This window comes from Rhopilema esculentum, chromosome 16 (assembly GCF_057945365.1).
Source record: "Rhopilema esculentum isolate cy_ngs chromosome 16, ASM5794536v1, whole genome shotgun sequence".
In the NCBI taxonomy this organism is placed as follows: Eukaryota; Metazoa; Cnidaria; class Scyphozoa; order Rhizostomeae; family Rhizostomatidae; genus Rhopilema; species Rhopilema esculentum.
The window spans coordinates 4,795,039-4,822,004 of record NC_142830.1 but is presented as its reverse complement, the minus strand read 5'-3'; the positions used below and the strand labels follow the sequence as shown (position 1 = coordinate 4,822,004).

At 37.7% G+C, this 26,966-nt stretch overlaps 1 protein-coding gene across 1 annotated transcript; it reads right to left on the bottom strand.

The window, feature by feature from the left end:
- Positions 1-5,048: 5,048 nt before the first annotated feature.
- LOC135682707 (uncharacterized) lies at positions 5,049-11,557 on the bottom strand. Its single transcript, XM_065197710.2, has 5 exons — positions 11,414-11,557; positions 8,761-9,243; positions 6,924-7,192; positions 6,366-6,428; positions 5,049-5,850 (listed from the first exon to the last, which is right to left on the bottom strand). Exons 2-5 carry the CDS (start codon positions 9,231-9,233, stop codon positions 5,639-5,641), a joined length of 1,017 nt encoding a protein of 338 aa, XP_065053782.2. The 5' UTR covers positions 9,234-9,243; positions 11,414-11,557; the 3' UTR covers positions 5,049-5,638.
- Positions 11,558-26,966: the final 15,409 nt, after the last annotated feature.

Genomic DNA, 26,966 nt, shown 5'->3' with positions numbered 1-26,966 from the left:
ACCCATAATTCTGCAGAGCAAATAGATTTTTTAAAGCACATGAAAAATCATCATTCAAATTTTGCATGTCCTATGCCCAAAATCTCTATGTTACACATATGTAATACTTTTATTTCTAACTTGACATTCATTTTGGTAATGCTAAATCTACCTAATCTAGATAATTTCCCGAAAATGGTACCAATAATTCTGCATGTTTCTTCAAATGGTACCCATAGTCAGGGGCGAAAATATCGGGGGGGGTGGGGGGTGTGACACCCCCCAATATTAAAAAATAGTCGATTTCGCAGGGCAATCGAAGATTTCGCAGGGCGCCAAGAAGAGCTTTGTTGCCACGCAGAAATGTCACCTCCAAAGTTCGTAAAGGGCCGTTTAGGAATTTTTGAGATGAAAACATCATATTTGTTATGAACCTACCTTCCTAACATTGCATTTTAGAGAACGAAACAGGTATGTAAGGAAAAGCTCCGTTATTTGCAAAGCGAAAGCATGTCTTACCGAAAGTCATAGCCAATGGATGCAATGATTGATGCATATGTTTATGAGGGCAATGTTGAGTCCATATAAATTAATTTAAGTTGTAAATTATTTTCATGACAGGCACGGCGTCACTGGGGGGAATAGGGGGCTGAAGGCCCTCACTTTGGTCAAGATAAGAATTTTTTTATCATTTTTTCTATTAATTTTTAACAGTGCACGAAATAAAAAGAGAGTAAACTGTTAAGATGCCGATTTTGTTTGATCTAATTACTAACTTTTTACTCACTTTACTAACGTATATTTTTATTATTTTTCTTTTATTTGCATTAATTTAGTAAATCACTTTCTGTATCATTGCAATGTTTTAATTTTGGGTGGCCTTCTCGATACAAGAAACTGCACATTTCTGTTCAGGAAATAAAATTCTCCCAATCAAAACATCATTGCTCTGTCATTCACAACTATGTGCAGTCTGAAACGAAAGGTTGACGTTTCTTTTCTTCCCCAACGTCTATCACTAGAGTTTTAGCATGACATGCCCCTTCCTATTTTTCCCAATAAACAATAATCAGTTTTTTAGCACAATAGTATTTTGCTAAATTTTAGTCTGAAAGATGCTTTTTAGCCCTATTGCAAGGCATTATTTCAAAAATTTTCTTCACGTCGGACTCAACCATGGTGGGTCCTCCTATATCAATAAACTTGATTCTTAGTCCCCCCCGGGCTCATTTCGTTGCTTCGCCCATATACTGCACCAAAAAATCATATGCCACGAGATAGAAGCTTTATTATCAAGGAAAATCAAATTTGACATATAATTTACGCTCACGTAGAGAAATAGATATTTCATAGGCAATAAAGTTTCAAGTTTGTTTCTATTGCTTAGAAGTTTGTCCTTGGTAAAGACCAGTGTACACTGGTAAAGCTTTCACTAGTAACCTATAGACAAACCGTTGCTACTAGGTCTGCAGGGCACCACTCAGTTTTGCAGGGCAGAAACCCTTTTCACCCCCCCCCAAACTATTGGCCAAGTTACGCCCCTGACGAAACAATTACTATTTGTCACGATTTTCAGATAAACTCTTTTTTGTCTTTGTGTAAAACAGTCTGGGTCTTTTTTAGGATACATTATGTTGATGAATTTGACATCCAATATATTACACGATTAAACTGTAATTTTATCGACTATCTCAGACATTGAATTGAACCTGCTACTACCAACCTTTTACTGATGCTTCGATATTGTTTACATCCTAACACCAAATCTGCCACTATCACTCAGTTTTGCAGGGCAGAACCCTTTTCACCCCCCCAAACCTACTGGCCAAGTTACGCCCCTGCCCATAGTTCCGCACAAATTTCAAAAACTGATACCGATAATTCCACACTTTTCAGAAAAGTATGGCTAAAATGGGTGCTCGCTCCTCGATTAGGTTACCTATGGAGAGAGTTCCTTCTTAAGAAATTCCCCTCCATACATTTTCTTTTCCATTTAGCTTCCCTTGTATCTTGTATTTGGTATTTAGTTTCTCTGTAATTTCTTTTTTGTTTATGTATATGTAGCTTTAATTTTTCTTTTATTTTTTTATACACAAATGAGGGTGTGTGTAATGGAATTTTAAAATATGAAACTGAAACTCAAACTGAAATTGCTTCATTCTTTCGGGGGGGGGGGGGGTACCAGGTATTTTGGCGTGATTGCGTGGTCGGCGTATTTTCGATGCGTGAAATAGTAAAACAAATTTTTATTATGCGTGAATGCGTGACGTGAAAGACATTCGCGAGTGACCTGTGAATTTGCATTACTCTTGCATGATTGCGCGAAAACCCGTGAAAATGATTGCTGCAAACGGATTTCGAAATGCGGTGCCTACTTTTTTACCAGCAGAAGGTCTTGGTTTCCGGTACCAGACATTTGTCTCCAGTATTCAGAGAATCAAATGCCGAGGCCTCTGCCAACAAGAGCTACATGTAGAATACTGTAATGATCGAAGATTCGAAGATGAGTAGAAGAGAGTAGAAAAAGTTTTTGTTAAAAATTTCAAGAAATTTATATTAGATAGCTATTAAATATTATACAACGCACTAGCAATATAAGACATACATTGTCCATAACCCTGTTCATTCTGTTCCATTTTTGTTCCTTCTTGTTTTGCATTTAATTTTATCTTTCAGTTATTGTTTTTTAATAAACATTAGTTTTGACTGTTATTAAGCTTCTGCAAAATGGAATACTGTACCATCCTTAGCATACTTACATTTTGCTATATTTTTTTGCTGCTAACTTGCAACTTTAATGTTCTGTTTTATTTGATGCATATACGTCACGAACTCAAAAGTCCTTTAGAGTTATTTTCATATGTCTGACAGCACTTTTCTATTACCTTCGATGTAACTTTTAAAAATCTAATTCTATCTTGATGATAATTTTTATATAAAGCATCTTTACATTAATACAAATTTGCAATTAATTGCTGGAAATATACATGGAATGAAATAGAAATGAAAAGAGAGAAGAGGCGGCATCAAACGACTGGAGCACAGGCTACAGAGAGGTAGTCTACTATCAGGCAAGAGACGACAATGGAACGGTAAGAAACATTACCAGAATCATGTTACCGCTCAAAAAGACCAAGTTGATGAATAAAGTGGACGCCAGAGAAGTGGAGCCGTAGCGAGGGCCCAGGGCGGCTCAGCCCCCTTTGTTAAAATTCAGAGAGATTCTGGGTGGCGTCATCGTGAAATCTTGTTTCCAGTGCCATGAAAGCGTGATTTGCAATTATTTTACGCGTGATTGCGTGATTCAGCATGGATACCTGGACCCCCCTTTTCAATATGTTCTTTATGTTCGGATTCAACTTCAAATGCGACAACTTGGTTGAAAACGAGCCAATAGCTTCTATAAGGGTCTATTTGAAATAGAGAAGCCAAAACCTCTACTGACAGGGGGTAATATAAGCAAGTATGTTTGCCCAGACAAAGCTAAGTCATCAATTCTCCCCTTTTTCATGTTATAGATTTTACGTGAATACCCATTTCCTGTCAGCATTTTTCAATCGGTGAATAGTTTGAATGATTTATGTACAATAGAATTAATCTTTATAACAATTGCATGTATATTAAATTTCGTCATGGGTGTGGCTTTTAGAAGTTTTCACAGCACAGCCCTCCTCCTAACTCTTTAGGGTGGCAGCGCTCAATAGAGATCACGATCCTCATGCTATTACTGCAGAAGAAATGAAGATAAGCAGGGAGTAGGGAATAATTAAAAAGGAAAGATTAAGATATCTTTTCAAATTTTGGAATAGAAAATAAATAAGTGGTTGAAAACTGGAAAGGGTATAAAGAAACAGAATCTAAGGTTAGGTGTCTAGAAATCCTTTGAGATGTGCCTTCAGCTGAGCGGGTGCTTGCATGCTTGTCATCACTAAAATACAATCTTTGAAAAACTTTCTAGAGTTATTGTAAAAATAAGTACTGATGGAAAAAATGTTTGGAAGAAATTGGACCAAACTGGATGCAAAATTTCCCCCACAATAACACTTCGTAGCCACGCAACCAAAGTGAAAAGGCCTAATAGAAACTTTCCATTTGTTTTCCAGTACAGCCTGTTTCTAAATATCCCTAATCTCCAACCTAAAAATTGTTGTATTTTGATTTTTTCTCTTTTATCTCAAATATTTGCTAATTGGAGCAAGTTTCGTATTTCCTTTTTGAAGCTCACATCGACGAAGGGTTGGCTACGATCCATTAAAAGGGACAAGAAAGATTCTAAAGCCTTGAGCAGACGACTGTAGAATCATACATTCTTAAAAAACTAGATACCGTACTTTCGGCGCAAAACATGAATTATGATTAGCATGCGATTATCTGTATAACGGACAAAACAAGTCTATTTTAATGTATGATATTTCTCTTTATCAACTGTTTTTTTCCATATTTCTATAAATACAAACAGTCTTTTAAAGTTCATCAAGGCAAGCTGAAATTGCAATTTGAGGGCGGGATCTGAAAATATTGTCCGAAGAAAGGTGCTCAGACCACGTGCAGCTCACCATCTGCCTCGGCTTGTGCTAATACTGGGTGATATTTTCAATGAAGAGCTCCTTGCATTAGAGGGTAGTCGTCTTAAACCTAAATGTTTAAATTTTGAGTTTATTGTTATAAACAGTATGCCATAAACAGTATGACAGTTAAATCAAATTCGAAGTCTGTTGGCGAAAGATGCAGGAATGAGATAGCTTGAGTACCCCCCTCCCAGGAATTTCTTATGCCAGAAAGTTTACCGCTTGTTCCTAGCTGTTCCTATTTAATGATTTATAAACAATGTAACCGCCTAGGACTCGCAGAACAACTACTTAAAACACCAGATTCATCTGCGACAGGGTATCAGTTTTATTCATCTTAGGATCTTATAATAGGCAATTGAAGGACTTTTTTAACAACAAAGTTCACTTTATTTAAAGAAAACAGAAGCCCCTACAATCGCAGAACTACAAGAAGTTATAATCCGTAAACAAGTTGTCTGTTAGCTTTAGCAATTCTAAACATAACTAAAAAACCGCAGCTTATGACAAAATTTCTTTGACACTAATCAAAATATACCTAGAAGCAATTTTAAGTGAGCCATTTTTTGTTACAATTTGTTCCAAACAAAAGTTTTACATACAAATAACATAATTAAATAATGTGATATATCAGGGGCTTGGCAGGGTATTATGAAAAACTGTCCATAAGCTTGTGAAAAATTCTTATCGTTTTATAAACATCAAATTTTAAAGCTTTAAATCATCTTGTAATTGCCTACAGTGTATGTGATACATATAAAAAGAGAGCTATTGATGAGGGATCAATTTTTTTTATAATAGTAAAAGTGATTAAATTAGTTGGTTTGAACTTATGGAAAACTAGTAGTTAACTTGGCATGGAAGGTTGAACCAAAAAAGGGAGGTTGTTACATCTATTAAAAGTTTTCTCTTAGCTGTCTTCCCAACAATAAAACTAAGAAAAACTTTTTGAAGAAATCATGCATCATCCTGTGTTTCCTTGCAATATTTAATTGTAATTAGATTTTGTTTTGATACATTGTTTTCTGCAAGGCAAGTGACATGTTAGGTGCAAAAAAATAAACTTTGACAATTAAACATAAACAATTCTCTTAGGAAGTAAAATGTCGAATGACATTGTCTATCTTTGCTCTACATATAGGACATTTTTCACCCTTAGTCTTTAAAATCCAAGCACATCGCATGCAACAGCAAATATGTCCAGTATTTCCATGTACAATTGTTGCATTTTTGCGGCGAACCAAACATATATCACATCTTTGTGATTCATCAGGTTCTTCCTGGTCATCTTCTGGCCTGAATTCTACAAATAAAACAGTTTCTCTGGAAACTGTGTCACAGATAAATGGCTCCTAGACAATTTCTAAAGATATGTATCAACGCACCAATATAAATAACAATAATTTCTGTGACAATGGAATCTTTCACTTTATTTTAACATTGATACATAAAACACGCAAAGAAATTTTTCATCATAAAAATGATGGTGGTGCACACACAATTTTTTTGCTGTAGTAGTATTGTTAGATACTTTGATTATAGAATGAATATAAAATTCAAAGTTCTGACTAGGTACTTGATAATATGAGGAAAGATGATTAAAACCGAATTGCACAAGGAAAATTCAAAGAACATTATTTTATAATTTGGGGAAAAAGATTACATAGGTCTGAAAATAATCTAGAAAAATAACTCAAGATCATCATACAATGATTCAATCCGGGTGATCTTTAAAGATAGCCATACCATAATTAATCTTGAAAAGTAACCAGTAAAAGTTAATCTCAAAAAAATGATTGTAAGAATCAATAAACATACCTGGTAGTGGAATCTGCTGTTGGGTTATTGGTGGATTTGGACAAGGAACATCTGTTCCAAAATCTGATAAAAAATAGCATAAAACCTTCATAATCAGGACATTAAAAACAAAATATATATAAATACAACCTTATGTAATATACATACAGCCTTTTCTGCAAAATTACGCAAAGGAGGGGAAAAAATTCAGATATCACAAGCAAAACATAGGTTTGGTTTTAAGATGTCTCAGCAATTGATGTCAATAAATGATGATTTTGCACCAAGTTAAGACAATCTAAAATAAAGTAAGATAAAGAAGATGAAAAACCTCTTTAGTTTTCCTAGCAACAAAGGTTTTTAAGAATAAGTCAGATGACTAATGACTGATGGTATTAAAATAAATTACAAGCATTCTGAAAAAAACTGATGCCAGACTACAAAACTTAGACACCTTTCACATGGTATTTCTATTTGAAATTCCTATTTCTATTTCTATTTCTAAATTTCTATTTGAATATTTGAAATAAAAAAACATTCTACCATTTGATCAAGCAAAAAAACGTTAAATATATTTACTTCCTGTAGGCCAGTTAGTAAGATTTTTCACACAATACAGGCAGACATCGTATCTGCATGTTGAACAGTGAAAAGATTTGTCTCTTCCATTTATTCCCTGTCCTCCAGAAGAATGACACACATCACAGGTCCATCTACCATTAAAGTCATTGTATGAAAGTCTTGAGTCTGTTATAGTCAAGGGATGATGATGGAAAGGAAAGTCATATTCTTTCATACAGTAGTCACAAGCATCAAAATCACATTCTGCGCAGTGCCAAGGAAAACGACTAAAAGGAAAGAAACCCACAATTAACATGTGCTGCATGTTTACAAGCATCTTAAAAATTAAAAACAATGAAGCGACTAAGTTTCACCTTTGGGAAGGTTGTTTGCACAAAGGAACATCATCATCACCACATTCTGTTTGCTATCTGTTTTACAAGCTAGGGGACCCTGGGCAGGATTTAGTAAGTAACTTCTGAGCTGACCTTTCTTCAGCTGGGCCTATCTTTTTCTCAAATCCCTTATTATCATTTCAGCCCATTTTGTCTTTAGGCTACCTCTTCCAAATGGACCTGCTACCTCAACTGTTCTGCATACATGCACCAAAGTACTGTCATCTATTCCCTCAATGTGACCAAACCAGTGAAGAGTTTTATTCTACACACATGTACTAATACCCTCCACATTGAATCCAACTCTAAACTCACTGGGTCTAAGTCTGTCTTTTAGGCTTACATTACAAATCCAATGTATCATTTTCATATCATTTCTTTCCAGGCAACACATATCCTCTCCATCATCACTTTAATAGATTGAGATTTCGGAAAACACAGCTTAATAATGAAATTAATAACCAGTACAACGACAAAGAAAGAAGACATCATGTATTTGTCAACTTCTTGCTACATCATAGACAATTCCAATTAAGACATTGATATAAAACATCCATTAAGAACATTCCATTAAAGACAGTTCCAATTTAGGCAGTTCTATTACGACAAGCCCATTAAATTAAATTAAATTACGTTTCGACTCTGGCTAGAGTCATCTTCAATATAATTCCAGGTGAGAAAAATCAACCTAAATAAGAAAGAGCTAAACAAAGAGGATCCTAAACCATGTGATAAAGAAGTATGCTGGAGAAGCAATCAGGATGCGAGAGAAGACATAAGGAATAAACAACCTAGAGAAATAAACAAGGAATAAAGGCCAAACAAAGAAAACAAGGCGGAAGTCAAAACAAAATCATAGGAACAGAGGATTGTTGGGAGTTAAGCGAAGGTCTGTCCTGGTAAATGAGGAGGCTTTCATAAATAAGTGGACCAAAGAAGTTGTTTGTTTTGGAGAGAATAGAAAAATCCTCAACAGAAACTATGCCTCAAGTTTTGGAAATATGATCATGAATGGAGGAATGGAGGTTTTAACACCCTGGCCATGTTTGTTGATTCCCAAGTGTTCTTGATTTGATGTAGAGAGCACTTGGCGAATACATGATGTCTTTTTTCTTTGTCGTCGCACTGGTTATTAATACAACATCACACTGTGCACGCCTGCCTGATAGGCTCTGCCCCTGGCCAGCAATGGTAACAACCTTCTGGTTAGAAATGGTAGAGGAACAAACTTGAAATTTCTAATTATTCTATAAAAGGTAAAACATTATTGGTCTTTGAGGACTGCAACTATAAGAAGGGATTTTTAAATCTCTTCGTCTGCCTCTGCCATGTGTTGAACAAAGGATTTACAGTTGAACACACCAGTAAAGATATTCTTTAGCCTTCTTGGCTGTTTCTTTCTTTGCATAAATGGATGAAATGTGGATTTAAACAACAAAAAACCAGAATGAATCTTTTACCTTCCAATTTCACTGCCACTTAGACAACATGAGTCGCAAAGCCACAAACCAGTTGATTCCCCATACATAATGATTGAATCAGCAGGTTTCAGAGTATGGACATGAATTTGGTGTCGCTTTCCATGAAAACACTCATGACAAAGATCAAACTGGTCTAAAGGGCAGTGGTACCCATGGGTTTGTTGCAGCTGCTGCTTGTTTCTTCCACAGTGATCACATTTCCAACCACCTTGGAACTCTGGATAAACTCGTGCCATGTCCATACGGTATAGTGGATGTTGGTGCCTTAAATGTCTATGTCCCTGAAAACATTCATCACAGACATCATAATTGCAAGTAGCACAATGGTATGGCATTCGAGTATTGCCTTGTGAATTCTGGCATCCATCACATGTCCACCTTCCATGATATTGCTGATAAACAACATTGGGGTCAACTTTAACAAGAGGATGTTCATGAATTGCCCTCTGCATTTTGAACTGCCTACAAATTCAAAAGACCTCAATAGCAAGTTCTACAATCAACTTTTAACAAAAAATGATTACAAGGTTGTTAGGGTATAGACAGCAGTTAGGATTGGTATGTAGGATGTACTAGTCAATGATTAGTCAGGCCTGGCTGTTTGTATTGTTGCAGGTGAGATGTGAATTGCTTGCCCTGTTGAGGCAATCTCAATCAAAAACACATCTAATGTACTTGTAATGTGCTAGAGGCAAAGGAAAATGCTAAAAATCAATGCAGCATTATTATGAGTAACAATTTATATGTAAGTCTGATAGGGAATAAACAGAGCTATGATATAAACCACTATTTAGAATCATAGAAAGAGTATCAAAATAATTTTGCAATATTTCGAGTTCCAATTAATAGAATCACATGTCATTAAATGGTTGTTTCAGATTGATCTGAATCTTCAAAGTCAATAGTTTCTCTTTCAATCTCTACTTTTGAGCAATCATAATGATGATGTGATAATGATTCCCAAATCAAACTCAACTATTTACAATTCAAACAAATCTAACAATATACAAAATTACATTACTGAGGTCACATTTATAATTTAGCTTAAACCAACAGATGTAAATTTTGAGATATGTTAACAAGTATAATCCTTGTGGAGGTCTAGTAAAAGACTACAACATGTCCTTAAATAGAGACAAAGCCCAAGCCATGATTGCTGGATCCTCAAAAGATCTGCACCTGTCTAGCCAAATTTCACAGATCATGTGTGAATCTCATGCATTCCACAAGGAAGAAACAATAGAAAGTTCAATAAAAACAAAAGAATTAATGAGGCAGAACAAAAGTTTTCATGCATTCAGGAACCCTGAACTTGACAAGCATGCTGCATATGTTAAAAAAATTTAAGGTGATTCCTAGTTTCCTCTTGTTCATGAAATTGATTGTCTTGGTCTGATGATCATCTAAACAAGTCTAGTGAGACTTGGATCTTTTGTATATCAGAAAAAACTACAAGATAGAGATACTTTTACCTGGTAAGTTGCTATTACAGGGTATAGAGAATTGTAATGGGTAGCTCTTATAGTAAAAAGACATAAAAAACTTTCAAACAATATTAATATACTACTATGCAATCTTCAACTTGTCATCTTTGCAATGCCAAAACAAAATACCATCAACATGTTTGATGAAGCCTGATATATTTCAATAGCTGCAAACGATCTACATAATTTTAGGCATCTTGTATACACGGTTAAGTACTTAAGATGCTATTAGGTAGGACTGGTGCATCGATTAAAAGTGAAGAAAGAGGTTTTATTGTTAATTCCCTCCAAATTATCAATCAAATTTAGAGGGTAATTGTGTAACTTCCCTTAGTGACCCCTTCCTGTTAGAGGTTTATGTTATGTTGAGCAATCTGCGTTGATGCACCAACAGTCCATCTCGCTCTCAAGACGTGGGAATGTAGCCTCAGGAGAGGTTTTATGGGGCAGCTTTTAACCTTTCATTGGGCTATTCCATTTGATATCTGTACATGGGTATGGAAGTAAAATTCAAGGGGGGTCTGGCACGAAGGATATTCCAGGGGGTATCAGACAAATGTATGCTTTTTCCAGGGGGTTGAAAGAAAAAAATATATGAAGTTTTCCAAGGAGTATTAAAAAATGTACAATTTTTTCTCAAATGGGTCAAGAAAATTCATTAAAAAGAATGACATTAATTTTCCGGGGGGTTGAAAGAATCAAAATCAGAGTGGTCATGATCTTCAAATTCACTTTCCGGGGGATATATGATTAACAGAAATCTTACTTCCATCCCCCTGTATGGAGAAAAATGGAATAGCCCATTATGCATTTGTATTTTATTCCTGAGTAAGAAAACTTATTAGTGAATATTTGCATATTTTCTTATGAAAACTGAGGTGAGGTTTTCTTATGAAAACTGAGGTGTTATAAAAACTTATGAAAACTGAGGGGTTAATGTCTTCTAATAAATTTCCTTGCATCTAATCGCCTTGCATCTAATTTGTGAAACACAACGTATTTACTACTACTAGGTCGGCCAACTACGAACGATGGCCTAAAAATATAACACCCTTTCAAAATTGGAGCTATGTTTATATATTAGGAATTGAAAAATTCAATATTACAATAATTCCGATGAAAATATGAAAAGGATGTGGATATATCACCTTAACTGCAGTTGTAGGAATAATCCCAAGTTGATAAGAACGATCCTATCTTGCGATTTCAATGATCATCGTTATAGATTTCTAGGGCAAATTTGCCGCTGCGCAGGAGAACAGCCTCGCCTGGCGGTCTAGCATGCAGATGGCAAATTTGTTCAAAAAATTTGTTTTTTAGAATCTTTAACAAATAACTTGAAGTCTGTGGAATAAGTTGAACTAGCCTCGACTGGTTTCATTGAACATGGTGTGCCCCAAGGAAGTGAATTAGGACCTCTCATATTCTTACTTTACATAAACATCATCTTGCCAAATGCTTCTAGAATACTAAATTTCCATTGCTTTTGTTGATGACACAAGTCTTTTCTATTCTGACACAAGTCTTTTCTATTCTAACACATGCATTGATGTTCTAGAAAAAGTAGCTGGCTAATTGCAAGCAGGCACGTAAATAATAGGGAGTGTGAGAAGGCGTGACCCCCTAAAGGTTGGAAAATCTAATTACAGTTGGAAAACTTAACATTTCACTTGAAATCGTTTCTATTCTTTAGGCCACACGTGTGAATTTTATCAAAGAGGATTTTATCAAAAAAGAATGTTTCATCTTTCGAAACAGGCATATGCACTTGCCCATTTCAGTTGCAAACAATGAAAGGATATTAAGCCCTCTGAACGTCGTAAAAAATTTCCTTCGATCAAGTACAAAAGATGAAAGGATCATTGACCTTGACTCAAGTGCTTGATGCTTCTATATTGTGCAAGAGATATTTTAGGTAAAATTAATGTGGAGCAAATAGCTTTGAAATGGGCAAAGCAGAAAAAGAGAAGAATCACAGTTAATTAACTTGAAAAGAAATTGCTTTTTATCATTATATATATCTAAGATCAAATAATGATTATGTTTAGATGTTGCTTTACTTCTTACGAAAACTTTAATTCGTAAATTCGGACCCAATTGGATCCATACCTTTCCTCTCGTGTAAACAGGCTTTAAAATCCCATGTAGAGTTAAAAAAATCAAGATCAAAACTTATTTAAATTCTCAGAGTTTCAACTCTTTTCGAAGAGGTGCAAATGAATCCGCACATTGGCCAATGACTTGCTCGTAATCAAGTGGAAAGTTTTCTCTTCTTTTGAAATTATCAGTAGCGCTGAATAATCTTTAAAAGGAAACTTGGGTGCAGCTAAGTGTCATCAAGCCTTTATACGCGTTGTAGAGGGAAGGGTATGCGTCTAGGTGCATGTTGTATTCACTAATGTTTTTCATAAAAACCAGTAAATTTAGGTTCAGGCTGACTGTTCTTAATTTTCGCAAGAATCCGAGGGTGGATTGTCCTTAATTTGTTCTTAAATTAATAGGGTGTAAGCAGTGCGATTGCTAGCTTTTTCGCTCTTGGGAGGTGTTCAGGCATTATTTGCCAACAAAGTGAGTGAGACAGCTTTCATTTGACGGCAAGATTGAATATTCATCGAAAAGCAACCACACATGGCTAAATATCCTCGTTTTTGGGTTAAAATGTTGTTCAAAATTGCATTTTACATTAACTCAGCCTTAGCTTGTTCCTAATTTGATCTCAACTTTTGACTAGTTTTGATGCTCATATTCTTATAAAATTGTTATATATGATAAAAGATATAAATATATAAAAAAATAAAAATGGGCGTCGGTACAAAGTTTTGAATGCGCAGGGTATGCACAGTTGGCAAGCTTTTACCCTTTTGATAAAAGTTGTCAATGTCGACTTTGGGGTCCTTTCTCTCTTTGTGAATCCCCACCTTGAAAGTCACAGTTTACCTCTCCATATGTATCTTCTCTAAGAGCTTGTTCCTTGCGATCATCTGTCTTCAGGATCTTTATTTCCACCAGTTGTTGTTTTCACTTGATCGATAAGCTGCTGGTAGCAATTGCAAATGCCAGCAATTCTGACATTCTATGAACTTGAAATCTTGAAAAAAGGCTCTTATTGCTCTTTTGCTCCATCTTTGTGTCAACAAATCTTCTTAGCATTGTTAAATCCTGATACAGATCTCTGTAACCAGATGATAGTGACGACCCCTTGTCATCTCTCTTCTGAATTTCCTGTTTTAAATTTACGTTATTTTCATTAACTGAAGCCCCCTCCCAATAATTGCAGCCTAAGCCTTATGTCCTGTATAACAGTGTACTAAGTGGAAATATATACAATGAGCAGCCGCCCCCCCCCCCCAATATGAATTTCGTTCCCACAGCACTGTCTCTGACAGTCAGATACCCTGGGCATCAGAGCCACATAAATTAGAGAGCGGAAATAGAAGATAAGAGTACGCTCATTCGCTTCTCTGCTTGGCATTCTGTTTACGCGCTCGAAATTTTGTGGCTCTGGGACCCAGGGTCCACGTAAGATTGAACACATGGCTGATATAACGGAAACCAGGGTTTGGGTGGTTTGAAGCGCACGTATTGGGACTTTAATCGCAATATAATCAGTCTAGGGCATTAAGTATTCGACATTAAGTTAAACAATTTTCTTCAACGCGGAAAGGCCCGTAAATTTTTTGTATACAGGGCCCCGGTGGCGATCGCCACTTTGCCATCCGGGCCAGTCCGTCCCTGTTCGAAACAGAGTAACTTCTCAACTCAAAAAAGCTGCTGTATCATATTACAGTAGCATGATAGATGACAATTCAAATAATCCGAAAGGGAATGTGGAAAATTATGGACAAGGTATTAGACAAACATTCAAATCATAGTCCTCCTTTGTCAATTATCCATGAATGTCAACGTGTTGAGAAGCCTGATGAAATTGCAGAGGCCTTTAACAGGGACTTTATTTCCATAGGCCCAAAACTAGCCGAAAATATTGAAACCAAAGATTGCGATGACCCACTGAAGTACCTACCCAGCAAGGGACTGCCGGTTGAAACTAGTTTTGAATTTCAAAGGGTTGATCTAAACTCATTGAAAACAAGAACAAGAAGTTAAAATGCTCTAAAGCTGCAGGGTATTATAAGACCCCAGTAAAACTAGTGAAAGACGCTGCTGATATTTTATCTAAGCCATTAGCAGCTATTTTCAATTCCTCTCTTGAAAGCGGTGTTTTTCCGAAGAGTAACATCAGTCTTTAAGACCGGATCGAAAACTGATTTGAACAACTACCGGCCAAAATCCATACTCTCGGCATTCTCCAAGCTAATCGAGAAAATCGCACATGATCAAGTCTCCACCTATCTGAAGGAAAAAAGTATGCTCTCCAAATGTCAGCATGCATTTCGAAAGCTGCACAACACATTTATCTCATTACTCAATGTTACTGACTCATGGTTCTCAAATGCCGATAAAAATGAATATTAGCATCTTCCTTGATCTAAAAAAGGCATTTGACACTGTGGATCACAAAATTCCGCTCTCTAAGTTTTCAAAGCATGGGATAGGAGGAACCCCTCATCAGTGGTTTACATCATACCTAACTGATAGGATACAATACTGCCAAATCAATGGTTCCAGCTCACAACAAAAGAAGGCTCAGTGCGGTATTCCCCATGGCTCGTGCCTTGGGCCCCTAATTTTCATCCTATACGTAAACGATTTTGAGCGATGCTTAGAAAAAAGCTCAACAAATATGTATGCAGACGACACTAGCATAACATGCTCTGCAAAAAACATCGAGGAACTGTGCAATGACTTCAAAACTGAGGGTAAGAACATTGCAGAGTGGATGCGGCAAAATAGGCTTAGTCAAAACACCAATAAAACTGAATATATGGTTATTGGTCATAAAAGACGAATTAACCATATCCAGGGGGAGATTAAACGTGGAAATAAAAGGAGAAAAAATCCAACGAGCCCATGAAGTAAAATATCTCGGAGTCACTATCGATGAAAACCTATCTTGGAACAAGCAGTACAAGAGGCTTAGGTGTAAACTTAAAAGTGGTCTTTCTTTGTTGAGGAAACTTAAAAAACATACTCCCACAGTCGAAATTGTACCAGGTTTACAGGGCACTTTTCGAGAGCCATCTAAGATACGGTGATGAATTATGGGGAAGTCTGTCCGCTACAAAGCTTGAACATCTTCAGCGTCTTCAAGACAGGGCTCAAACATTAATTGAAAGTGCTAAATTTGAGGACGGGTGGATTTGTAAATGGCTTTCAGTTTCGAATCTAATTAAATATGACAGGGCCATAATGACGTACAAAATGATGAATGGTCTTTGCCCAGACAGCCTTAAAGGTAAATTTATCGCTAGATCAGAGATATCCAGGTATTCGACAAGGAATCAGCTTGATATTGACATCCCAAGGCAAAACGTGGTATTCTCAAAGGGGAGTTTCTTTCACTCTGGGGCCAAAACATGGAATGAGATTCCAAGAAACATCAGAATGAGCCCCAAAATTTCCATGTTTAAAAGAAACTTGAAGGGATTCCTACAAAGTTAATAAATTCCCAAAACAAAACACGATCCCTAGGTAGAACAACAACATCTTTATTTTATATATACTAAAGAATTAATTTGTAGTAGGAGTAGTTTATTTATATTATAGCTGATAGGGAATTCGTGTATAAAGATTTTTAAAATGAAAAAAAACTGTCCAGACAAAACATGAGATAGTGACTCCGTTTACAAGAAATAAATGACTATGTTTCTATTCAGGTTTTGTAGCTACTGTTTGTTTTGCTGCTGTTTTGAAATGTTATTGTTGATTGTGTATATTATCGTCTGTCTGTTTGTGATTTCTGTGTCATGGCGCATACACATGTTCAAAATTGGGGCCATTTCCTCGCTACGCTTGCATGGCTAAGACACCTGGGGTTTGCAGGGGTTTGCCCTGATTGCAACAAAAAAATTTCCTATAAAAAAATATGATTATAAATGTGTAGTATTGAAAATTTTTATAAAAATGTGCAGTATTGAAAATTTCTTAATATAGGCCCTGGATCTTTCCTTGGACCATCAAATATCCCTTAATAGTTAAGTCTGCTCTAGGAATGATAAAGGATAACATTTTCAGGGGCGGATCCAGGATTTTTGGTGACTATAGCTCAAATCTTTTGGGATCGGAACCACGCCCTCCTTGCTTGCGGGACACGCCCACTATATGGGCAAATGATAAACCATGTGTGTTTATAGTTGCTTCGTATTTATAAATATTCCTTCGAACATCCTTTTTCTATTTCCAGGGACGCCAGAGAAGGGGGTGTGGGGGTACAACCGCCCCTGTTGCCCTTTGGCAGAAGGGGCAAGGGTTGTTTTTAATAAAGTTCCCTTGAAACTGGCCAATCGTAATAATCAGAAAGATTCGTATGAAATTCTGAACTTCTCAAAACATGTAAAATAATTCCTTGTGCCGAAAGTTAGCCAATGTTGAACATACCTACAGATAATAAAATTGCAGTTACGTATGAATTTGTAGAAGCTGAGAATTATCTTTCAAAAGCCTTTTTACTCAAGCCTGCCCCCCCCCCCCCTCTTGCCGCTTGGTCGTTCCGCCGTCCCTGTCTATTCCCTAGTAGGTCCTTGCCTTTGAAGCTACATTACAGGGGACCCAGGATGTGAAAACGAGCAATAGTCTACTGTTGCTTTACAGGGGACAGAGAGCGGAGAAATACCGTGGATACTCATATTCTATTGGTTAAAAGGCCATTTTCAAACCTGACTATAGCTTGACTATAGCTCGCGCCAAAAATTATAGTACGGGTTTCATTGTCTTCGATGCCTTTTCCAGAGCAAATCCCCAGACCGACTATAGCTCGGAATATCCACTGTAGCTCAATTCTGGTTGGTTACTGTCAACAAAGAACGAAACTTCTGATTCGTCTAAGTTTTAATATTAGACCATTCTGCGCTCAGTGTTTTATCTCTTATCTGGAGAGGCATTGTGATGACACATTTCTAGCAGTGCATGTTTGTTAATCGCATTTGATAACCTATACCGCTGCTTTCAAATGTGAATTCCGAAAATCAAACACTGAGATTTTGACTATAGCTCGTGCTACAGTTGCTATAGTCTGGATCCGCTCCTGCATTTTTTAAACGTTCTGTGACAGGCTATTTAATTTTGCATTTCAACTAAGAACTCAAAGGCATCTTGATTTTGTATTTGAAGCGCTAGAACTCCTGCGTTTTGTACTAAAAAGAAATTTTGTCCAACTTTATTCAAAAGTCTTGTCTAGTGACAAACGGGGCTTTTTATCCCCTGACTAATAACCAGCCGTACCCCCCCCCCCTTCTCCTTGTTTGGAACTTGGCAGAAACACCTCAAACCTGGAATTCTACAGAAAGAGCCTGGAAAATATGAAACTCCTACAAGTATTAATAGAAGATTAAGCCGTATGTTTTGAAAATAACTTATCAAAATATTCCAATCTTTCCTCAAACCTAAATAATGTTCGTTACTGAATAATCTCTGTGTTTTTTCTTAAGAGGTTCTTTGTCCTTTTTACCATGTCTTTCTCATACAGAAGGAGCCCATCAATCTGCAAAATTATCAATTTGCACAAACGGGTGGCAGGAGGAACCTTCAGAACCAGGGGCGGACTGGCTGGTCGGGCTATTCGGGCGATCGCCCGAAGGGCCGGTCGGTTTGAGGGCCGGCTGATAAAAGTGCAAAAAAATAAATTAGCTTAAAAGTATACCCACGCGTTGATCTGTTTGCCTTGAATTTTCAGAGACACTTGAATTTGAATTGTGGGAAAGAATAAATATACATGCAAGTACTCGAGAACCATTAAAATTATGAATTCATTATGAATTCATTCAGCCCAGACACACTTCTTCAGGAAACATGTTATTGTTATATTTTCTCTTGACGGTATTTTCTTATTGGCGACATACTATTCAGTAACACTCCTGTTTCAAGGCGATACATAAGATTTTAACCTGCCTTGATGTCTTCTTACTTAGCTTTTGCTTGAAGCTGGTCATGTTTTTGCCTAAGCACAAGCTATTGCTAAATGTAATAAAATTAAAAGTTATTAGAATTCACTAAGCGATTTGCTCTGTGATTTGGAGCAATAAAGAGGACATACGTAGAACGAGGAAGAGCAAGAAGACTTCAATCAAAGGTGGTGCATAGAAATTTCGCGAGGAAAAGCTGCGAGACTTAAAAAAAGGATTCAGCTACGATACAAAGCTTTTTTATCAAGCAAAAGCCACAAACACCACAAAAAACAGCAGGGTCTTGCTCTTGCTCCTTTCAATAAACTAAAACAAGTTATGGAAAGTTTATTTGGCCTACACTATCATAAGTCAAATGCACCCCCTGCCCAACAGTATGGTAAGGTGCTACACGATAAAATTTCAACAGGGGTGCCCATGTTTTCTTTTTGGGGTCAGAAATTGACAAATTGATATTTTTGGGTTGCTGAAAATCATTGTGGTTTTCCGGAGGATTAGAAAATAATTTGTCACAAGTGGAGTGTGATAGAAGCCTTTCCACTTTAAATAAATAAAGAACAGGTTACGTAGTAATTTTTCGCAGCCAAACCTGGAGTCCTTCATGTTAATGTTCTTAGAAAAGCACCTGTTAAATGACATCCAGAACGATAGCATTATGACATATTTAACATGTTCCGTTAACCATATTCTGTTAACCAGCATTCATCCATGCACAAAATTACTGAATTTAAAAACTTCTTTTCCTTACAGACTAACATCTACTTGTATTTTCCGAGGAGTTTTTTATTTGCTATTATTGTGGGCCGGTTTGATCAAAATTTGCCAGGGCCAAAATAATTAGCAAGTCCGCCCCTGTTCAGAACCCATTTTTCCAAATGATGATGTCAGATATCTTTCTGAAAAGTCAATAGTTTTATAAGCAAATGCTCAATGCCTGACCATAATTACGCATAATTGTACGAGCATTAGACTAGGCTAGTAGGAGCTAAAGCCCCTCTTTATTTTTCAAAGAAACGCTTTAAAATTTTCCAAAATTCATAAATTCCCGTTTGATGAGAATAAAGTCATTATTTTGCTAAATTTCAGAAGATTGCGTGTTTAATCGAAAATAATCTCGTCTCCTACGCTAGAAAGAGAAGTAGCTTTCTCTGTAAAATCTTAGAAGATAGTGTCGCGCTAACTGAAATATGGCTTTAGGCTTTGGGCTTTAGTCTAACTTTCAAAATCTACAAACCACTTTACATCATATGACACCTAAATATTTTGCCACCCTTTCAGAGTTTCAAATACAGTCAATTTGACTGAAAATCTTCTTCCCAAAGCAAATTGTGAAAAGAAAATACATTAAATTTCAGCATTTTCTGAATTTCCAAAAAGCGTCATTTAAAATATTTTTCCGAGGACAAGCCCCCGTTTTGCTTGCAGTCTAATTCCCCATTCCGTCATGCATTGAATGGGGTTTAAAGAATAAATTATGACAAAAAGATACTAATTTGATAACGGGCTATGCTCGAAAAGTCGTTTATTAATTCGTTGATTTTCCCAAGTATAATTCCTAGTTTAATTGAATAATGATATGGTTTGCAATAGACTGATTCTCTGCTACACAAATTTGAGACACACTATTGTAAATGATATTGTAAATGAGACATGCGACCACAACCGCAAAGCAACGATAATCGGCTTAACAGGTCAAGAGATTTTCAGACCTCAACTAGTAGTTTTGATAAAGAAAATATGGAAACTTCCGTTTACATGGAATTTTTTGCTGTTTCAAAACTTCTGCTGGTTTCAAAAATTGTGTGCCTTAAGAGCTCGGCTCTAGAATGTGGAGAAATGGAAAAATGGTTCCGTCCAAAAACGTTCACCGTAACTTAAAGTCTAATAGAAAGCACAAGCTGTGCGAAAACATGCAGAAAAAATTGGCGCCTTTTTCAATTCGCAACATTATTTCGCATGCGCTGTAGAGAAGTTAGCCGGGTTCAACCCTCTTTCGCATTGACAATACATTATTTCAAACCGTGGAGTCAGCCCGGGCCGAGTCAGCCCGGGCCGAGTCAGCCCGGGCCGAGTCAGCCCGGGCCGAGTCAGCCCGGGCCGAGTCAGCCCGGGCCGAGTCAGCCCGGGCCGAGTCAGCCCGGGCCGAGTCAGCCCGGGCCGAGTCAGCCCGGGCCGAGTCAGCCCGGGCCGAGTCAGCCCGGGCCGAGTCAGCCCGGGCCGAGTCAGCCCGGGCCGAGTCAGCCCGGGCCGAGTCAGCCCGGGCCGAGTCAGCCCGGGCCGAGTCAGCCCGGGCCGAGTCAGCCCGGGCCGAGTCAGCCCGGGCCGAGTCAGCCCGGGCCGAGTCAGCCCGGGCCGAGTCAGCCCGGGCCGAGTCAGCCCGGGCCGAGTCAGCCCGGGCCGAGTCAGCCCGGGCCGAGTCAGCCCGGGCCGAGTCAGCCCGGGCCGAGTCAGCCCGGGCCGAGTCAGCCCGGGCCGAGTCAGCCCGGGCCGAGTCAGCCCGGGCCGAGTCAGCCCGGGCCGAGTCAGCCCGGGCCGAGTCAGCCCGGGCCGAGTCAGCCCGGGCCGAGTCAGCCCGGGCCGAGTCAGCCCGGGCCGAGTCAGCCCGGGCCGAGTCAGCCCGGGCCGAGTCAGCCCGGGCCGAGTCAGCCCGGGCCGAGTCAGCCCGGGCCGAGTCAGCCCGGGCCGAGTCAGCCCGGGCCGAGTCAGCCCGGGCCGAGTCAGCCCGGGCCGAGTCAGCCCGGGCCGAGTCAGCCCGGGCCGAGTCAGCCCGGGCCGAGTCAGCCCGGGCCGAGTCATCAGGGACTGAGTCATCAGGGACTGAGTCATTCGAGATCAACCTTGGCAAGGTAACTTTGTGCTCGCACTACAGAAAATGTTTCTTAGGTTCACTCTACCCCCTACCCAGGCTGAAACAAGGTTTGATACTATACTGTAGACAGGACATTTGACATTCATGACAGGTTCATACATATGTAAATCTTTAAGGTTTTACAGATAAACGTAGACGAAAGAAGGACAACAACAAATGTACAAAATTTCTATTCGATATCCAAACGGCGGCAATAAACTTGAACAAAACGAGGATGTATCAAAACCTGACACTACAAATATTCGGCGACTCCACAATAACGAATTCGCGTAACGGCAACTTTTAACACCACTAAAGGTAACGACAACTTAAACTCGACTGAATTTACGAACAAGGGTACAGCAAATATACCACATGACAAACACACCCTAATTATGTTTAAACACGATAATTTTATCAAACAAAGGGACTGATGAAAACAATAGTGGTGATGGGATGATGCAATAACATAGAATGTTGATGGCAAGGCGACAAACAACAGTACTGACGCAAACATTGGAACACAACACAATTAGTTTACTACAAACAAAACATGCAAAACTGGTTGTATAACACATAAATGATATCACCTATAATTTAAAGTTTTTTAGGCCCCATGCCCCCTTATGTCACCATCTCTCTGAACCCCTCTATTATATTGCCAATTATGTCACTTCTCACACTCCCTACCCCCGCCCTTCGCTATACATTTATTTGAAAAGGAGAGCAAAGCAAAAAAGCATAATTTCTTTATAAATAATATTTGCAGATCTAAAATTACGAAAATTATATTTTTAAAAAGTAGCTTAAAACTCTGAAAGCTACCTTCTTAGGCGTGCCTCGTTTGGTATTTCTCCAGCTCCGAATTCCCACGAATATCCTTTATTTATGTTTCTTTCTATGCAAATTTTCGTCCATAGTTTTGATTCATATTTTATCGAAGTAATCAAGAAAATCAACAAAACTGATTTCTCTACGACGTTCGTTGTTTCAGAGTTTAGTCTATAGAAACTAATAACTCTTACAAATCTGAATGCGTTTCAAAGATATGGTGAAGTTTTAAGGCAGCTACTGCCATCGGAGAAAAATAACTCACAGCTAAAATTCAACTGCACCCAAGATAGGAAAAGATTGAATGGTGTAACCTATTGTTTAGAATGCATTGAGCATATTGTGTCAACGCAAATATGTGTATACATTTAGAAAATTACAATATGAGTACAAGGAAGAAATAATGTTCAAAATAGCTCGGAAAAGTGGAACAAAATTTACTTGAACTCTTCGCCCGACGCTTAATAAAGAAAGCAAGTGGAATTATTTCCAATCGAAAGCCCGGTTTACACTACGAAAAGCTACCCGGGTTGAACCTGTGTTGAGTTCACCCAGAGTAAACTATGTTCAATTTGTATTCTAAACGAAAAATGGGTCTAAATTTGGTTTCCAAACGCAATTGTGAGTCAGCCCGGATTGAGTCAACTGCCAACTCTGATTCTTTCTTGAATGATTTTGAAAGGTTTTCTGCCGAACGTTACGTTTCTTTTCCCTTACTTTTTTCATGTATCAAATTGTCACCAGTTTCTGCTAATTCCTCGTAACTGTATAATTTATTGAATGGTTTTCCGAAATCTTCAAAAACGCCTAAGACTTGTTATTAACCAAGACTTATGACCAACGCAAAATAATTTCTTCACTTATGACTAATGCGAATTATTTCAAATGCCTGATATCGAATAGCTGAGAGGGTTCTCACTTTTGAAGCATTAACTGAGTACAATCCTATGTTCTTTCCATTCAGAATGGTTGTATCTGGATAAGATTATCGATGCGTTGGCAGTTAGGTATGGGAAGGTTCACATATTACCTAATCAAAGATGGAGGGAGGGGGTTTATAACTTCATACAAATGTTTACGGTCATAATGATCAATAAATGATGCAAATTAGATGATAATTTAGGGGGAAGAGGATTTTTTCAATGTTGCCTATATTTTGTTATGTAATTCGTGCATGTTCCTTTCTTGAATGATAATGCTTTTTCCAGGACGTATTTTAGTGTGCAGTATTACACACTTTGTGCAGTATTAATTTAAAAACGTGCAGTATTGATTTCGAAAATGTGCAGTATTGAATTTTGGGATTTGTGAAAATGTCTATTTGCGGCTAGGTGAAAATGTCTATCCCAGATTCCTGCTTTGTTAACAAAATGTGAATTTTCCTTGTCAGTTCGATATAGAGTTCATGTATTGTAATTCTCGTATAACCATCGGAAAGACTCTCTTATCAAAACTTAAAACAAAGCGAAATGCCCAGAACCACAGACAAAACATCTCCTGTAAATGTCAGCATTGCTGTAAATTTCGTAATTTGATCTTGTCGAAGATAAAACATTCAATAATAATTCATCAGTTGCCCTATCATGCTCTGAGCATCTAGCAGAAGCTCACTTAACTTAAGTAAAAGAAAGATAAAGAGCCTAATAAAACTTTTTAGTTAATAGATCACTTTTCTTCAAACAGACCCAACAACCTCTGTAATGTATCGGTCGTAAAAATCGGTATTACAGACCACTATTATTAGAAAATTAAACGCTAGAGTTCATGTCAATGATGTGAAATTTAAGCCAGAGTCACGCAGTTTGAAAAATTATGACCGTGACTCTTTCCTTCATCGCTTCAGCCCCCCTTTGGGGCTTCAGCCCTCTCCTGACGAAAACCGAGGGGGCCCCCTGGAAAATAAATAAGTGCTTTACCAACTTTCAGATTAGTTTGTTATATTATTGGTTTCACGCATAAGATTTGTTGCATTAGATAATTGCATTTACAGCATCAAACTCGGGGCCAATCCTTCAGAGAGGCTGGAAGCATCAGAGGAAAGCAACGTGCGATCTTTGCTGAAGTGATAATAGCTATGAACAAATTTGTGATAAGATCTGTCAATTGATGAACTTGTTGACACCTCCATATCAAGAAATGCCGCGAGAAAGAGTACATTTTGGGTGCCTGATGATCTGAACCTAAAGAAACTGATTATGATTTAAAAATAAACTTTCAATCATTTCATTTGTGTGTTTCTGCTTCCTCGATAATGAAAAATGCACGGAAAAATCACCTTTAAGCCCTTAGCTAATCCACTTTCTATCCTGGGACATCAGCAGCTGTCATTAGGAATTGTCATTAATTTTTTCAGCCCCCCCCGCCCCCCTGAAAAAAGTGCAAGTCTACGCCGTTGCTTTCTTAATGACTTGCGTAGTATTGACTGGGAGATGGCTATGTCATGTAGATCAGATGACCCTGATAGGATGGCTAGTAATTTCTACGATCTCTTTCTCGCTGTTATGGATGTGCATGCCCCGTTGAAAAAAGGACCGCTAAGACGGGGCATGCACATGTACCATGGATTTCTCCAAGCATCGAGAATTTGATGTGCGAGAGAGACCGTATTAAGAGACGGGCTGAGAGAGATCCAGCACTATGGCCGAGATACAAGCAGCTTCGAAGCCAGGGGCGGTCTGGCGTCAAAATCGCAGGGTGGCTAGAAAATTCAAGGGCCCGGTTTAGGGCGTGGCGGGAAAAGTTTAACAACACCCACTAATATGTGGCTTAGAATACGATTGATTCAACAAAAATTGATAATAAAGCAATACGCTAAACAGCAGCAGTATATCGACTTTAATTCGTAAATTCGGACCCAATTGGATCCATACCTTTCCTCTCGTGTAAACAGGCTTTAAAATCCTATGTAGAGTTAAAAATCAAGATCAAAACTTATCTAAATTCTCAGAGTTTCAACTCTTTTCGAAGAAGTGCAAATGAATCAGCACATTGGCCAATGACCTGCTCGTAATCAAGTGGAAAGTTTTCTCTTCTTTTGAAATTATCAGGTGCATGTATTTGACATTAAAATCGTCTAGGTGCATGTATTTGACATTAAGTTAAAAAATTTCTCCAACGCGGAAAGGCCTCGCCACTTTGCCACCCGGGCCAGACCGCCCCTGCCTACAACATTCAATTTATCACAACAGCTGGTGTAAAGATTTGGAACGATATCCCTTGCCATACAAAGATGTTTCCGCCCAATTAAGGTTACTGTTGCAAGATTACAAATAGACCTTTCAATCCATTAAAAAGGATTCTTAATACTTTCTGCCCTTAAAAGACATGTGTTGTGAACACGATTAGCTAATGCAATATAATTATCTTTTTTGTTTAGTATAAAGCATGGAATCAAGGGTGAAATTTTTAAGGCAGTGAAAATTCAAGAAGAAGAAATTAAAATTCACGAAACAATTGAAATCCATTCCAAACACTTTTGTTTTATAAGCCAACTGTTAATGCGACATGTGCCCTTTAATATATTTTATTAGTATTCACTTTAATTGTGAAGCTCAGAATATACACGAAACGATATGAATGAGTGCAATGAAATAACAGCAAATAGTAGATTATGTGTGCAACTAAATACGTGCTCTGCAAAAAAAGGCGTCAGGCGTGCAAGTTTGTGACTCAAAATCTCTTTCTCTTAGCCTTCCGTTTGCTTTCATATAGGGAAGTTTTTAAGTTTATGCAAATTTTTTAAAGCTTCATATCAGTCGTAGCTAGCTTCATAATAATTGAAATGCATAGTTACTCTCTCATTACTGATAACAGGAAAGAGGACTTGAGATCATTTCGGAAATTTGTGCAAGAAATTTAAGACTCTTCCAATTTAGCCATTAAATATTGCACGATTTAAAACGATTTGTAGAAAGTAGAATGAGGACATTCTTAAAAATGTTGTAGCTCATGGAACACTTGTAACATTTCAGGAGTTTTAAGATCTCATGAAGATCTTGACGGATTTTAAAAAGGATTTTGCAACAATTTCCTGACTTTTTTGGATTTCAAGAAAGGGTTACGGGATTTCCTAAGCGCAATGCACCTCGGGTATTTATATTGGATTTTCCAAATTTTAATACGGATATCCGGTTTTACCCAAACATTTTATTTTGAGGTTTTCGGGTACTTGGGGTTAACAAATTGACCACTTGGCTGGAAAGAGGGGGTGAAGGGAATGTCATTTGCCCCACATCGAGCTGTAAGGTTAGGCAGGCACTCGGATTTCACACTGAATTTGGCAGTGGACTTTGCATCGTTAGAAGTTGCAAATTAAAATGAAAACATTCAGCAGGATAATCAGCCGATTTGTTCGTGCGATTTCTCAATATTCACTCGTCCTACTTTCTTATATTAACTTAGCATGAAATTGTCTTTCAAAAGACATACAAATTCAGTGACTTGAGCCACATCAAAATTTGAACCATTTCTAACAAGTCTGCCATTAAAGGATTTGACCAAATAAGGAACTCCGAAAGTCCAATTGATGGGGCTCTTTTTCTCGTAATTTCCAACATAGTAAAGAACATCGGTGCCAAATCTCATTTTTACATTATTTTTGTCTGCGTTAGAGCGTTAACATATCCAAATCCACTACAATATACAAGCATGGGGTGGTTGGAGTAATCCATACCCAGCAGTTGGGTGAAAACATATTATTGTCATTTCCTGGTAAATTCAAAAAAAATTTCTGCAAAAAAAGTCCTTTAAAGCACATCATCATAATTATTTTATATGTTTTACAATTGTTTCGAACTCCAAAACCATCTTAGGTCGGACTTCGTATCAATTTAGAACCAGCTTTCCAAATATTTAAAGGGGGAACTTAGTCAATCTTTAACCCCTCAGGATGTACTTGACTGCTCACTTTGGCTAATACATAAATGGTCATTATAATCATGTGATTCTCAAACCATAACACTGGCACATTTTTAAAACTGAATTTCTCTCGAATAATAACATATT